Source organism: Haliaeetus leucocephalus, unplaced genomic scaffold (genome assembly GCF_000737465.1).
Source record: "Haliaeetus leucocephalus isolate CR32 unplaced genomic scaffold, Haliaeetus_leucocephalus-4.0 Scaffold173, whole genome shotgun sequence".
NCBI classification, from domain to species: Eukaryota; Metazoa; Chordata; class Aves; order Accipitriformes; family Accipitridae; genus Haliaeetus; species Haliaeetus leucocephalus.
The window spans coordinates 10,965,084-10,981,129 of NW_010972609.1; the positions used below are offsets into that span (position 1 = coordinate 10,965,084).

Below are 16,046 nucleotides of genomic sequence, written 5' to 3' on the forward strand. Positions count from 1 at the left end.
CTTTTTCTCTGATGTACTAAGATCACTTTTTAATTATAAACCTTCTCCACAGTGTTTGCAACCCCTCTAGTGGTGTTTTCCACAAATTTTATAGGTACTATTATTTCTTGAGCCAAGTAGCTGATGGAGGTGTTGATTAATATTAGGAACCCAGCACCACTAGAACATCCTCTGGTTTGACAGCATGCAATGAGAGCTGCTCCTTCAGCTCAGTGTGCCGTCACCCTTTAGTAATTCTGTCCAGAGCCATGACTATCACCCTTCACCTGAGCAACAATCACAAGCAAATAACACTTTAGGAGTGATATGAGATGCACTTTTCCTTGTCAGTCTTGATTGTATTGTGTTTCCTGTGGGCTGGGAACAATAGAGTATCTTAGAGGCACATTGCTTTCAAGCTATGGGTTACGTACCATTGACCTGAGCTAGATTTTCTTTAAAAAAACATATTTTCCTGGCACTCATTTATCTCCAGATAGCCATGATATTTGGTTTGTTTTCTTGTTAGTATTGTGTCAAACTAATTCCTAACAAAAGGAGTTACTATGAAATTTGAAAGGGGACTGGTATTTATGAGGGCATCTACTGGGGCATTCATCTCTACCCCAACCCATTTCTCCAAAGTTGTTTCGTTACTCTTGCGCCTATTATCAGTCAAGAGCTACAGTTACTTGCATAACAGATAGTTTTGAATTCATATGTTTATATATTACATACCTTGGAGGATAGAAAGGAGTCATATACAGTGTAGCTTTCATCCCCCAGTGGCAGATGGGAGACACAGCTTCCTTCCTGTTTTCAAGTAACCAGAATTATCCAAAGGCTGCTTAGCATGGAGCCGGAGACTGCAGAGACTTCATGAGCCTCAGGGGTTCAGACCTTAGTAGGTCTGTTTTTTTCAAATGAAGGCTGTATAGCAAAGAGGATTACTTATGTTGTTCCATGTATATGGATGAAAGTGGCTTGGCTGTGTACATATATAATTCCCCGGGGAATGTAACCATTTTGACAAAATATTTTGGAAAGGCTCCTCATATTCAGTACAGAAGCTGTGGTTAAAAGCAAAGAGAAAGGAAAAGACTGTATCCCAGAATAGAAAATAGCATACACATTTTCTATACATATAGATTAAATGATTCCATAATTCACTTATTATATCATATTAAACACCAGTCAGAAGTACATGAATATCGAAGTACTTTCTACCCTAATCTGACTCTGATATTATAAATATTTTATTCATTTTCTTATCTTCTGTTCCAGATTCCAGTAACTGTGAAAAGGAACATTTTGAAATGGATATGAAAAGCAATCAGGATGTCAGGTAACAGAGTCTTTTTTTGTACAAAAGTACTGGCCATGAAATTTTATGCATGTATTTAGAAAATTTGTCATACTTAATGATAACGGAAAACTTAAAAAGAATGCAAGATTCCTTATCAATAATAACTATGAAAGTTGTAAAGTATTCTCTTTAACTTGAAAACAACAATTTAAAAGAAGTGGTGAGTTCATGTATTTCTGTTATTCTGTGTTATTTTCCAGAATGAATAAATATTTGCAAACTTATCTTACTTGAACAATTAGAAACTGTTTAGCCCCAATTAAACCTAAAAAATATAATGGGAACAGGATTAACATTATCTCAACAACCTTATAAAGTAGTTTTCAGCTATTGCTGTGATAATATTTTGAAGTAAAGTTGATGAGGTGCTGTGCTCCTGCTTGAAGCCAGCTACACTGAAAAGTATCAAGCATGACTTAAACTGGAATAATTAAAACAAAAATATACAGAGCAGGGCAAAGTTTTAGCACAGAAGTTAGTAATGCATTTACACGTATGATTAATTTAAAGTGATTGCACTCACATTTCTTAAAGAATTGGCATGTGAAAAAACATCCAGATTTTCAGCGTTTAGCCAGCAGAGTCACAGTTACAAAAGGAAAGAAGCACAAACAATAGTGTGTGAAAAATGTTGAAAGTCAGCAGGGAGGAGAATTTTGTGGAATATGACTGAATTTAAGCATCTGTCATTTTGATTGTAGAGCTGGCCCTAAGGAGCAGAAGATCCCCTACGTGCGACTAGAACGTCTGAAAATATGTACATCAGAAGCGGGGGAGCTCCCAGTGTTTAAGCTCCAGCCACAGGACAATGAGCAGGAGGGCAATTTCCTCCTGATAACTGAATGTGGGACCCAGTCTTCAAGTATGTCGATAAAGGTGAGTGGAATTTCCGTGAGGCTTTACCTGCTTTCTCCTCTTTATTCCACTGTCTTGAACCCACAGTTTCTGAAAGTTATTATACACTAAACAAGTCTGTTGATTTATTCCACCCTTGGAAACTTCTGTGATGGGTTAAAGTAATAGAGAATACAGCTTTTAGTTTGCTGTGTAGCTCCCTGATACTTCAATTTCTGAGAAGTCTGTCTCTGGGATTGGATAGCTGTAGTGTTTTTGTAATCTAGCAAACAACCTGGCTCATCTGTCTAGTTACAAATACAGTATAAATAGCTTAAAACTGACCTGAATGCATATTTGAGTGATAGAAACCGATTCCAGAAATCACAGCATAAAAGATTTTTAAAAGCTTTGTATTCTGTTGCTTCACGGGAGTCTTGAGTGTGAACTTTCCACAGAAGGAAATGGGAATTTCTGTGGGAACAAAAAAATGCACTTTTTGTTTGTTTGTTTGTTTTGAGCTGTTCACTGTAAAATTTGCAAATAAGATTGTAAAGTATCCTGTTTCTATCATCTGTGATATGAAATCTGTACAGCTCTCTCACAGTGCTATTACATTGTGGTGTGTGGAGGAAATGACTTGACCAAGGTGACCTGGCCAGCCAGTGGCAGGCGTCGAGCTGAGCATGGGCCTGCTGAACTCCAGTGCCCTCTCCAGTAGAGTTCACTGCAGAGAAACCATTTTGTCTGCAGACGACTACTGCTGCTGTATGCTTATATATGGAAATGATGGTTGTGTGATCCCAGATTTTTCTTCCTTCAAGATAAATAAAGATGGTCCACCTGAAGGACTGAAATCCAAAGAGAAGAACTCAGAGGACAGAAAATTTCTCATATCCCAGGCTGCAGGACAGACACAGTCTCCTCCTGTAGATAATCTGTCTGTTGATCAGAAGCTCAGCAATGGCATCTCCACCATGAAAAAACCTCCAGTTACTCAGGAAGTCAATCCAATTGAAAATGAGGATTTCTGTGCTGTGTGTCTTAATGGAGGAGAACTGTTGTGCTGTGATCACTGCCCCAAGGTCTTCCATCTCTCCTGCCATGTTCCAGCCCTGCTCAGCTTTCCAGTGTATGTATGACATTTCGCTAATATGCTCAGTTTCTGCTTACTGCCTTGGGGCAGAATATGTCCTCGGGGTTGTATGTGTCAACCTTACACAAGGGCAGGGACTGCATCTCTCACTTGCCTTTTTTCTTACTTTTCTTGCAAAGGGGAGAATTGTCTTACACACTAGGAACTAGATGAATTATTAACAAGAACTGTTTCCAGTCATGTATGCCCTTTCTGCAGTTAGCTGGCCAGTACAACAAAGGAGATGGCAGACCTGAGCTTTAAAAACATTCTTACGACACCGGAGAAAAATAAAATCCTAACTCTCCTGTAACAACTGTGGTGTAGACGTCAGCTCTTCTCTGCAAGAACAGTGACTAGCACAAAGAAAGGGCAACCAGTGAGTTCCTATTCAGTGTTCTACCCAGTTTTATGGGAAATATAGGATTATTGGGGCTTTTGTGGAAATGTTTAGGACATTGGTTTCCCTAAGACATATCTTCTCTAGCAACTTGTCACAGATGAATTGTACGTGACAAAGAGCCAGAATGAGGTGTATGTCCACATACCAAACTTCAAAACTGAGGCTGAATGATGTGCGTTACTGGTGGTGTGTAATCTAAATTCTGTTACAAATCATTATCAGGTGGGACCAAAGGCTACTTCATTTGTGCCAAGCCCAAATAACTGTCTCAGCTGAGAAAAATACATTGTCAGATATTAGTTTAGAGATTCTGGTTTGTTCTTTCTGTTCAAAAAGCAGGAATTTCCATCTCTTGGCGTTTTACTCTTTTCTCTAATAGCCAAGTCATTATTAAACATCTAGTTTCAAAACAATGTGAAACCCAGGTTTTCCTTTTAAAATAAACTTCCTAGGCAAAGTTAAATTATAATGAAGTAAATTAATTTCCTTAGATAAAGTTCTGTAATCATAGTTCTTTAATATACCTTAATCTATAATTATTCAGGCCCTGATGTTGCAGAAGTTGCATCACTGCCTTTATGAAATTCTTCAAGAGGTTTCTGAAAATGGATCTACTGGGAAGGAAACTTATGCCCATGCAGAATTATGTCTTTTTGGTTTGGGGACCTGTGTACTAGCACACATTATCACCATTTCTGATAATGCTGATTTCTTAGATAAATATGTCAATTATCATACCAATTGATAATAAATATATCAATTATCAAACAGATCTGGTTTTGTCTTATGATCCAACTGTTGGCTATTTTTCCTTAATATTTTTTTTAAAAACAGCACTTGAACCAATGCAGGTGCACACACTGCTGGTACATGATTTCAAACACTTAGTATTTTGTCTTTTTCTTTTTTTCTGTGACAGAAAAAGTGCAATGAGTAGAATGTGAAATTATTACACTTCTAAAGATTCAAATCTCTTGAAGAACATCTAGTACAACGGGCTTCAGATTGCTTGCTATTGTAATACTAGTTAAGGATGAGACTTGTTTCCAAATACAGTGATTTGTGAGAATTGTTATTTGACAAGGTGGCTGTCAAGTTTCTGGCTTCTTGTTTGGCAGGGGAGAGTGGGTGTGCACGCTTTGCCGTAATCCAGTGAAGCCGGAGGTAGAATATGACTGTGAAAACACACGCTACAGCCAGAGCTATAATGCGCAATATGGCCTTGATGACTTTGACCAGAAGGTGGGAATAACTATATATTGTACTATTTAGAAAAGGACAGATCTCAGCATGAGGCTCTGCTTTTTCATTGGAAAGATGACTGTTTTGACTTGGTTGCCACTTGAATGTTTCAGAGAATAGTAAATACAACAAAAGCATTGTTAGTAACTTGTTAGTATTCAGTTACATCATTCCCTTCTATGTAGACATCGCTGTTCAATTTTAAAATGAATGACATATTTTAGAAAGACGAAACAGGCAGATCTGGAATTCCTTTCTCCTTTGAACAGGGAAGTCACACTTAGCAGCAGAACAAGATTGCCTGAGCCAACTTTGCCTGGCTTTCTGCCACTGAATCTTTTTCCTTTAAGACTTGGCACCTTCTCTGGCATCTACTTCGGCCAGTTGCAACAACATTTTTGTGATGCAGACACTTTTTGACTTTTGGTTGGATTGAAATCATTATACCGTCTTCTTAAGCTTATCTCTTTACATCCCCATTATCAGTTTCCTCTACCAAATCTCCCATGAAAATATGCCTTTTCTTAAAATCCACTTGGTACTCAGAAGCCATGAGTTCCAAATAAATGTCCTGAGTATGTTGGTGACAGCTGGACAGGGAGGCTAAGTCTGCACAGCTGAGTGCACATACAGAGTTGGTCCTGCACAAATGAAGCCTAGAATAAGGCATTGGTCTAGTCTGGGCACCATACATAAAGACAACAGCAATGGTTCTTAGATCACTGGGGCCCCTTGGCAAGGCCTATGAGCATAGGAACAGCACTGCTCAAATTCATCCATGCTGTTTCCAGACCTGAGCTACTCTGTCCATAAAGAGCTGGACATAACTTCTTGACATTGATGTGATCCCTGTTTCTACTGGATTGGGTACAACTGGCCAGAAATAGTTGGGATCTTGACTAGTGAGAGTCTATTTAGAAAATTGATTTGATTAGAAATTCCATTGCTTGTGAGCAAACATGGCTTATAATGTTTTTGTAGTGCATTTTTTTGCATCAGTGAAAAAAAGCAAAGACAAGTATTAGTATTTTACAAGTTAATGATGATTAAATGGAATTGTTTTCATACAGTACTACCAACTACATAACTTACATCCATTTGTATGAATGGATAGGAACAGTGTGAAACATTTTCCATTTAACTGTTTCCACACTGTTGCTGCTGTTCTTTTAGTCAAGAGCCAAGGAATAGATCTGGAGTCCAGAAAGGAAATAGTAATAGCAATGAATCCCCAAGAGTTTCCAGGAAAGCTACATGCATACACAAACTTTTACCTAATGTTTCTTTTCTTGCATTTCTTGACTATCCTCATTTTCAAAACTATGAAAATGTTATGAGGCAAAAAGTCCCCCAGATTAGAGTGAAGTGTGCCATTTTGCATCAGAAATGCACAGACTATGTGAAAACTCCCCTTGTTGTTAGCTTGATTGATTAACTAAGGACAAGAATGAAACTCACTTGTTTTGAATTTAAATATATTTCAAATTTGGCTTCTACAGAAGTGTGAAAAGCTGGTGCTTTCCCTGTTCTGCAGTAGCATGAGCCTCCCATTCCATGAACCCGTCAGCCCCCTGGTAAGTACTGCATGTGCGTGGGTCAGAGGGAATCCAAAGAATACTGTGGCACACCTCGCAAGTTTCTCCTTTGTCTTTTTGAAAGATATTCATTAGCTTTTTTTTCTGAACAGTATTGCTTTGTGGGGAAGGGTGGGTGTTTCCCTCTTGCCAAGTGCTTTGAAGGTGCCAGGTCAGAGGCAGGTAAATGCTGGCCAACGTTCTCAGGCCAGATTTGGGTGCCAATTTAAGATGCTGGTAGGATACTCAAGGTATATGAGGGGTTCCAGTGATTAAGAAGGTTGGCTTGCTGCATACATGGAGGATGTTGTACTGCTGTAAGAGAGGTCTGCTTTAGACATAAAACTGAACTCCCTCTTTTCTGGTGTTTTACACAAAGGTGGTAATGTGACTGTGTTCAGGGGAAGATGTGGAGACTGCTGTTTCATCCATGTACTCAACATTTTCAATATTAACTGGCTATTTTAAGGAAGATGTAGTTTCATGCCATTGTAACAATAGAACACAATGTGAAATAAGTTGGAGGAGGAAAATGAGAGGAAAAAAAAAGGTTTTATGTGAAGGAATAGTCCAAACAATAACATAAAAAATATTCCAGCTAATAAAGCTTGCCATGAACTTATGGAACACATTACATAACAAGTAGGTTTTGACCCAGAAAGATTTAAGGAGTGGGATATCCTCGTAGCTGGTGCCCTTTGAAAAAGGCTTTTGTTGAACTTTAAAGCGTACATAGTAGCATATTTTTAGTCACTCTTGGCAGACTACTTCCCACAGTATTAGCTGCCAGTATCTCAGGACATTGTTTTTATAACTGCTTGGGGGAAATGTTAGCTAATTGTCAATGTTACATATATTCTTGATTATGGTTAAATGACGACATTTATATCTGGGGATCAACTTTAGAAAATGCAAATAGCAAAGTAGTCACTGAAGTGTGCTATATTCAAGATTATTCTTGCAAGCAAATATGTTTTTAATCAAACCAAAAGGCACTCAGGAAGATGACGTGCAAGTGTAGGCACCAAAAGACTAGAGCTCTCTTCCTTGATGCAAGGAATCCTCTGCAGTGACTTCTGTCCAAACTTGGATGGAAGTCAACGGAGAGGAATTGTTCTAGTTAAAAAGGTTACATACCTTTGTTTTATTCTTATTGCAGGCTCGGCATTATTATCAGATCATCAAAAGGCCAATGGATTTGTCAATCATACGAAACAAGCTGCAAAAAAAGGACAAGTCCCACTATTCTGCACCTGAGGAACTTGTGACTGACGTGCGTCTCATGTTTTGGAACTGTGCAAAGTTCAATTATGTAGGTTTCCAATATGCATGGGTGGGGGGATGCAAACCAGGGGGTTGCTCTTTCAAGCTGTCGCATTGGTGTAACCATTGGTTCCATTGACATCAGATATGGGATTGGGATAAATAGAAGAATTAATCAGTTTTACTCTTTGGAAATGATATATAGATATATAGATTTTTAAATGACAGAAATAGAGATATATATGGATCTGAGAACTTGAGATACGTAAGGTTCTAAAATTAAAGAGGGATATCTTAGGAGGCAGCTTTTTGGAATGATGCTGAGTTTGCTGTGAGAAGCCAGTCAGAGCCAGCAAAATAGCTAGGGAAAATTCAGGTGCATAGAAATTCCTAAGCAATGATGACTGCTATTCTTTCTAGTTCACTGCACATCTCTTTTTCTTAGAGGTGCAGAAATGTGTTCCTTAATAGCAGCATCTGCTTTTTACTTACATTGTAAATGCAGAGGGACTAATGGGCTGTAGAAAGTGTGCAGGAGACTAATAGAGATGCAGCAGACAGAACCAAGGCGAGGCATTAGGGTAGGGTAGTCCTTTGGCTTTGATCCTTGATGATGTCTGTCTGTGGTAACACTGAATGGTTATGTATTCTCTTACAGCCAGATTCAGAGGTTGCTGAGGCTGGACGATGCCTAGATGTATTCTTTGAGGGCAAACTGAAGGAGATTTATCCAGATAGGCATTTTCCTTCAATGCAACAAGAAGACTCTGATTCTGAAGAAGTGGAGAGTCAGAATAGCAAAATGCCCCCCCAAGATTTTCAGTGGCCATCATATGGACAGGACTGCATTCAGCCTAAAAGGAGACGGCGCCATGCTGTAAGATTGCAAAAGCAAAAGCATTTGGTTGCTAAGTGGCCACCCTGCTAATTCTGTTTACAGCTACTGATGGGAAGTTTTGACAGGGCTGTGTGGGAATACTGTCAAGCTTCTATCGCAGAGATGTGATCAGTTCTACAATTTTATGTCAAGATCCTCTGAGTGGAATAAAATGTCAGTTGTGTATAAATGTGTGAGCATGAACAAACGAAGTCTCTCAGGCCACACAGTTACCTTCCTAGCAGAAAACTCTGTCAAGATTTTTAAAAAGACTAAGCCCTCTAGCTATTCACTGTTTGTTTCCTTTGTACACAGGGAAGTGAAAAAACTAAAAAAATGTTTCAGCCAGCTAACAGCCTTCCTCAGGTATGACCTCCTCAAGATACGAGAGTTGCTATGAGGAATCCAGCAGCATAACTGACAGAGTTAAGGTGTGTGGGAGGAAAGCAAAGCACTTGGGCTGTTTATTTAAGCTCTCCTAACCTGCTGACCATATGCCTTATTTCTAGATCTTGTGGATAGATAACAGATCCAAAGTGTTTGAATCTGTTAATATTCAATCTGTCAAATCATGTATATGTTTTGCAGTGTTTACACTGAAGTGCTAATATTTTGGTGATAGGTAATGATGATTAATAATAAAAGTAACATGCTAATAATATCTAATACTGCAGTACCATTTTATAATCTGTTCAACATGACATCTGTATTTTATAGAGCACAGGTAACCATGTAATACTCTTGCAACCTAAGTGTGAATGTTGGCCACGCTTTGTGGTAAATTCAATGTGTAGTCATAAAAGCCATAATCCTGTTGTCTTATTCAATGATTTTTCTGGGAGTTTGACTGCGCAAGGCATATGAGATACAGTCTAATGTGATTATCTGATTAGCTGTTTCTTTTGAAGCAAAGCATTTTCATTAAATCACGAAAGAACACGTGTTAATAGTGCTAATACTAGGGCTCTGTGTGAGCTGTTCCTGAGTGCATACTGGATGCTCTGTTTGCAAGGAATGATTCTTTTGGTATCTAATTCATTCTTTGTAAAGCAGTGTGGGATTTCTTGGGTCTCAAACGTAGAATTTTTATACAACCCAAGCCAGCTGTTTTTCTTTAAAGCAGATATTGGAATTCAGTAAATTAACTATGAAAGGAATTACATGGTTATGGAAGTGCCTATAAAATAACGTCATATATTCCTGATTTTCTCTTTACTTATTTCTTGTAGGTGTGATTACCAACAGTACTAGAAGATGATGATAATGTGCATATGTAGAGACTCAAACAGAATGAAAGGATGTTTAAGCTTTTTTTTTTCTAAATTCCACAATGTATTGGCAGAACACCACTGAGGGCCAGAAGAACAATTTTAGAGTTCACTTGAACAAAGGGTAGCATGTAATTGTAAAGGCTGAAGGGTGGGATACGTAACAAGACATGACACCTGATCAGAGAGTGATGGCTTGCAAGCTGCTTCCCACCTCTTCCAGAAGCAGGTGAGCCAGATCTTTGGGTGGCCAATGCTTTCTTTGTGTGTGTGAGGGACATCTTGCTCCTTAGAGCTATGCCCAGCAGTGTAAAGCTGGGCTGTGGTCTGGCTTTGAGAGAAGGGCTGTTGTAGATCTCAAACACGGTTACAGATCCCAAACACAGTTACAGTTCATTTTAATTAGGTTCCTGTAAATAAAGATGATATTTTCAGCATAGTTTATATGGGCTATTTGGTCTGGTAACCATGTATGTTATTTTAGATGACACTTTAAAGTAAAGGTTTATATATGAAATAATAAGATGTGAATGTTATATTCTACTGTCTATGTGACTTACTGTTTGCCATTAGCTTGGTAGTGAACTAATGTTTTCTTTTCTTTGAAGAAATGAAAATCTGGATCTTATAAGCTGACTGGAAAACTGTGAGATGAAGGGACAGCCTTTACGTTTTCTATATGTGAATTCCTATATGTGTGTTTTCTGTCAAACTCCTGTTCTCAAAACAGTTAAGTGTCTTGGCACAGGGAAAGGAGTGCAGGTTTGTAACTGAATTAATATCACCCTTATTTCTGCTACAGTTATCACCTTTTCTCAGTTGGTAATTCCTCCACCAAAGACCTATCTTTTACCATTAATAGCACAAAAATGATATGCTGTATAGCCTTCACCTAGGGGCAAAGGTAGAAATGGGAGAGACTATTGACAACTTCCTCTTTTCCTGGAAGGGCAGAGTCAACAAGAGCCTGCTTCTATTTCTTAAAGGCTGTAAGTTTGTTAATGGTACCATTAGCTTTGGAGAACACCTGTTTTCATAAAATTTATCCAGGGTATATTATACCTTTATTAAAAATAGAAGTGTACTAGTTTGTCATCATAAATAAGATACCCTTTGGATGTGTGCTGGCAGGACTCTATGACCTGAGCACTCTTAAGGCTAACTTCGTTTTGGATTACTTCTCTAAGACATAGTAACAGTTAAAAAAAATACTTGTAAACATCATGTTATGTTGGTAAGCAGAACAAAAACTGAACTCGTACGTATGACTTCGCATACTTTCAAACACAAATCTGTGGGTCAGCAACTTCACAATACATTGCATGTTCTAAGAACATTATTCTTCTCAGACATTGCCTTAAAATTGCTGGCTTGTGATGTTTCTGCTGCTGGATGCCACACCACCGGGGCCCGTACATTCCTGGGGCGTTTACTCTGTTGAAGTCCAATTGCACACTGGTAATGGGACTGACAGGTATGAAATGAAGGTGCTCTCTTCTGAAATCTAATAGCCCACATGACCCAAAAGAGAAGTGATAGGTTATGTAGTTACTTTTTCTTCTATCACACAGCCTGTTTCACAATCCAGAATGTGTAGGAAAGTAAGCAAGGAGGAACCCCGGAAGTTTTCCACTGGAAGTAAGTATAGCAGAAACAAATGCCAGAAACACTGTGGAAACCCCAGTGAATGCACTAGGCTCCTGCAAGTGCAACCAAGGGCACAATTTTCCTTTTGTCTTTAGTAATGGGTTACATGTAGAATGGGAAAATCCTCTTCATGCTTAAGCAGTTGGAAAAGAGATTAATTACACTTCAGTAACAGGTCTGTTGAAGAGGAAATGACAGCTACAAATTTGACTTTCATTCCCCTACAGACAATTTCAAAGACATGCTTCCAGTATGATTATAGCAGAATGGCGTTAGAGTTATTACAAACAGGTATTTACAAATTCAGATTATCAAATGACTGCATGTTTATATGTGTAATGTGCTTTGCTGAACAATAAAATATGTGAAATGTATTTTTGCACATCAATCTGAAATTTTTGATCCAAGTACATCTGCTTTCAATTAGTATATGGATTATATAAATATCATTTAACACTTAGTAGCTAAGTTGTTGATAACTACCGATGGCAAAGTAGAATGGTTACAAAAGCAGCTATGCTAACACAGGAGATCAGCTTTCTATTTGTACTGGAATTTTCAATACCAAGTAGATATTTTGCCTTTTCATTTTTCAATTAGTGTAAGTTAGTGAGACCCAAACATGCCATGAACAAGTAACAAAAAGTTTAAATGTATGTATACATTAAAATGCCAAGGAACATACATACCACTTACTAGTGAGATGAAAAAACTATTGCAGTGTATATAATCAGAAGGAATCAGAAAAGATATTTTAAAATTGAAAATGCTCAAAATTGAAGAATTATGGAATAATTTTTTAAAAAAATAGAACAAAAATATGCTGTTGGCCAAAAGTCAAACAGGCACTGCAAGTGTTTTATTGTTATTGGTTCCTCTCAGTTTGGTTTACAGGACTATAAAACTATCAGCAGTGACTTTCTGACCCAGAGGCCTACTGGCTCGAGGGCTGAGGAATCCATCTTTCAGGGTTACAGCTGTGCTGCTCTTCAGACGTAATTAAGAGAGAATTTGTAGATAGAGGTAACTTTTCTATTGTATAAACAGGAAAACATAGAAAAAACTTCTGGGCATACAATTTCTTCAAGTGTGAAATACAGGCAATAGACTTCAAAGGTAAATACCAGCTGAGTTTCTCTGACTTTAATTAGATATCAATGAGATAATCTGAGAGAAAATAAAGATAGGCAGTGGCTGTGAGCTAAGGAGGTTGCACATCTTTTGAAGCTGTCTTTGTAGATCAGGAGCAAGAAGTCAAGAGGTGGAGTGTTTATGTGTTGAGAAATGTTACCCCACTGTCTGTTCCTGTCCTCTAGTAAATGTTTATGAAAGTCCGTTTTAGTGTGTAGTTATGTGTGTTTTCATGAGAGCACTTAGTATGTTGGTAGTATTTGGTCTACTAAGTAGACTTTCGTAGAAGTTTATATTAGGCTACGTAACAGTAGGAATATGGTATTTGGGTGGCTTTGTTGTGAAAAGTGTTCAGTGTGGTGGGAGTACTTACTGTGGAGATGAGAAATTGCAATGTTCAAATCTGTTGTCAAATGTCTAGCTCCACTTGCTCCATTTTCATTCCAAATGTCTGAAAAAAAGGCTCTTGAAAGATACTTTTCAGATAACTTCTTCCTGCATAGGATGTAATTTGTAACAGATTCCCTGTAAATTCTACCTCACAGTATATTTTCACTGTAGAAAAGTCCTTTTTAGGTTAAGGAGATAAGACATGCAAGTGTTTTTCCCAGAGCAAATAGGGTAGTGTCTGAAGGTCAGGGAGTATTTTACTGCTTTTAGAGAGTGTTTGAGATGGTTACCAGTTTTATGGAAATAGCAACACTGATTTATGGTTGTGCTGTGGATGTTAGTTTGTAAGTTACTATTCTTGATCTTGATTGTAGCGCATAGGACAATTATGTCAGTATGGAAGTGTTCCAGAGGCAGTCTGACACTGAGGCAATGCTTATTAAATTTGTTGTGAAAGTCAGTGAGGGAATCCAGGTTTCCAGTAAGGATGATAGGGATGTCACTTAGTTATTTTAGGCATAACATAGATGCTATGTTCCTAGATGGTCTGTGCTAAGATGATATATCTGTCCTTTATTCCAACATTCCTCCCTTACCTGATACACCTGATTGCTTGCCACACTAGAATGACTTTTTGACAATGTTTCTCATTAGCAGTCCTGAGTTCACTTTAGATGGGGGAAAAAAAAGTATTTTTATACAGTAACATGTGGGCAGGAAATGAAACATAATTTAATATTTTTCCTTGTTTGCTTATTAGCCTGCTCTTGCTTCTGAAGTTATTAAGAGCAGGAATGGTTCTTACACGTCTTTATAAATTCAGTACTTACTCATTATTCCATGATATCCTGCTCAAGGAAAATGTGTTGGTGCTATTTCATTTTTTACAGTAGACTTCCTAAAGTTTCTTGATGTAGTTGCAGGTATGGGACAAACAGGGAAGTCATGAGACGCCTTATGGGAAATTACAGTGAAAACATTTTAAAATATTCAAATCAGAGCTAATGTTTAGATTGCACCTCTGAAACAGTGAGATTTGCTCCTGTGGATAGATGTTATAGACTTAGCTGGTTGCCAGGTCTTGTGCTGACTGCCTGCACTGGGCTGAACTTCTCTCTTGGCTGAATGAGCAAACACAGCACCTTAATTGTGTTTCAAGTGTTGAATTATACGCGTAGAAACTCATAGAACTGAATCTGGTTTTGTATTTGGCCCAGCAAATGTCAGCATAGAGCGATCATGAAAAAGCAGCAGAACAGTGCTATTTTCAGACATTGAAAGTAAACCAGATAAACTGTGTTGTAGTAGGAAAGTTAGGGTGTTGGAGTGGTGGGATATTTTATGTAGTCATTTCTGGATTGTATGGTAATTTATAAGTCAGCGTGTCCATTCTATAAAAAAATCACATTTTTGCCATTTATTACACATTTAATGTTTCTTGCAACAGCATTAAAACAGACCGAACTTTAAGTCAAGGAAACAGTTTATGCACATGTCTATACTATATTGCATAGTCTGTGGTGCATAGTGCAGCGCTTCTGAATTTACAGATCACTGGGCCAATCTAAGAAGTTCTCTCCTGCAGCCAAAGAGCAAATGGAAAACATCCTTAATCTCCAATAATGAAAATATTAATAAAATGGGATTATAGCTATATAACTATGCAAAAGTTCTGTAAATCAGAGAAATTAAACAAAAACCTTATAGGATATTTTATTCTATGGTATAAATAAAGAAACAATATAGATCTTAGATAAAGTGAAAATCAATTCAAAATTCATCCTTATGTCCCACCCCAAACCCTGTGCTGCATCTTACACATAATTGTAAATACCTGAGGCATCTGCAGTGCAGTATATTAACACATACGTGTGGGCTTCAGGTTATGAGAAATAACATAAAAAAAATTCAGTGCTTTAAGCAAACACTGGACACTCCTCTGTTTCTTTTTCCCTGTGGTCTCTGAGGGCTTTAGAAGCATTGGTAAACTGGCTCTCATCCATGTTTGTGATGTACTTATAAATATTCCCCATTTATAACTGAAAAACAGCATGATAAGCTAACGGAACAAGTGAGCAGCAGAGATGGAAATTGAATATAGCCCTTGGACCTGGTTGCAGGATTATCATCTAGCGGCGTTAAATGAAAGTATTGTGAGACATTTCAGGTTTGGGAGGCACAGCTAAACCCATTCATTATGGAGGAGGGGATTTGGCTCTGGCAGTGTGCTGCAAACGGTGCTTGAGGTTAGCATCCCCAGTCCTGGAGCCGTACTGAGAATCACACAAACCTTTCCTTACCTACAGGGAAGTTTTATCCCATGAAGGGGAATGGGGCAATGCTCAATCCACTCCTGCAAACCTACGACTGCCTTACAGCACAGGAGCAGCTGCAGTGGCCTGGGCAATGCGGACACTGTGATGATGATCTTTGTCTGAGTGAGGTTATCTCAGGGATATTACAAACAGGATGGATTTTCTCCAGGGAATGAACCTCATAAAGGCTCCCCAGAAGTAATATTCCATACCATTCAAGAAAAATGAAAGTCTTACTCTTTATTTTGTGATCTTTTAAATACCACAAAAATCTCCGCAGTGCCAGCAGTATTGTTTGGCATGAGTCTGCAGGACAAGGAAATCACAGCAATGATCTTTTGAGGTGACAGTCTCACTGCTTGGCTGTAGCTCTTGCATCATGTAAAAAGCTCTTCCCAGACTGCTAGCGCTGAGCTATGCTGTGTTGTGTTGCATCATGCCAGCCTGAGCTCTGTGCCATGGGGCCTGTAATCCCCGGGGGCAGGGGAGAGGCAGCCTGCTATGGACACTGCTGGAGAGGTGGGAGCACGCTGGAGACATTCAGCCCCTGAGCTGGGAAAAGTGTTGCTCCAGCACACCCTTCATCTGCTATCTAGATGACTCATATAGCAGAAAGATACTT

At 38.5% G+C, this 16,046-nt stretch overlaps 1 protein-coding gene across 1 annotated transcript in view; it reads left to right on the plus strand.

Annotated features, from left to right (window-relative positions):
* TRIM66 (tripartite motif containing 66) overlaps nucleotides 1-9,045 on the plus strand; it is a 50,882-nt gene extending 41,837 nt beyond the window's left edge. The window contains exons 13-20 of the mRNA XM_010563813.1: nucleotides 1,264-1,324; nucleotides 2,047-2,221; nucleotides 3,004-3,311; nucleotides 4,836-4,959; nucleotides 6,459-6,533; nucleotides 7,693-7,845; nucleotides 8,455-8,673; nucleotides 8,989-9,045. Coding sequence (XP_010562115.1) covers nucleotides 1,264-1,324; nucleotides 2,047-2,221; nucleotides 3,004-3,311; nucleotides 4,836-4,959; nucleotides 6,459-6,533; nucleotides 7,693-7,845; nucleotides 8,455-8,673; nucleotides 8,989-9,045 — 1,172 coding nt within the window. The remainder of the gene's footprint in view (nucleotides 1-1,263; nucleotides 1,325-2,046; nucleotides 2,222-3,003; nucleotides 3,312-4,835; nucleotides 4,960-6,458; nucleotides 6,534-7,692; nucleotides 7,846-8,454; nucleotides 8,674-8,988) is intronic.
* The last annotated feature ends 7,001 nt before the right edge of the window (nucleotides 9,046-16,046 follow it).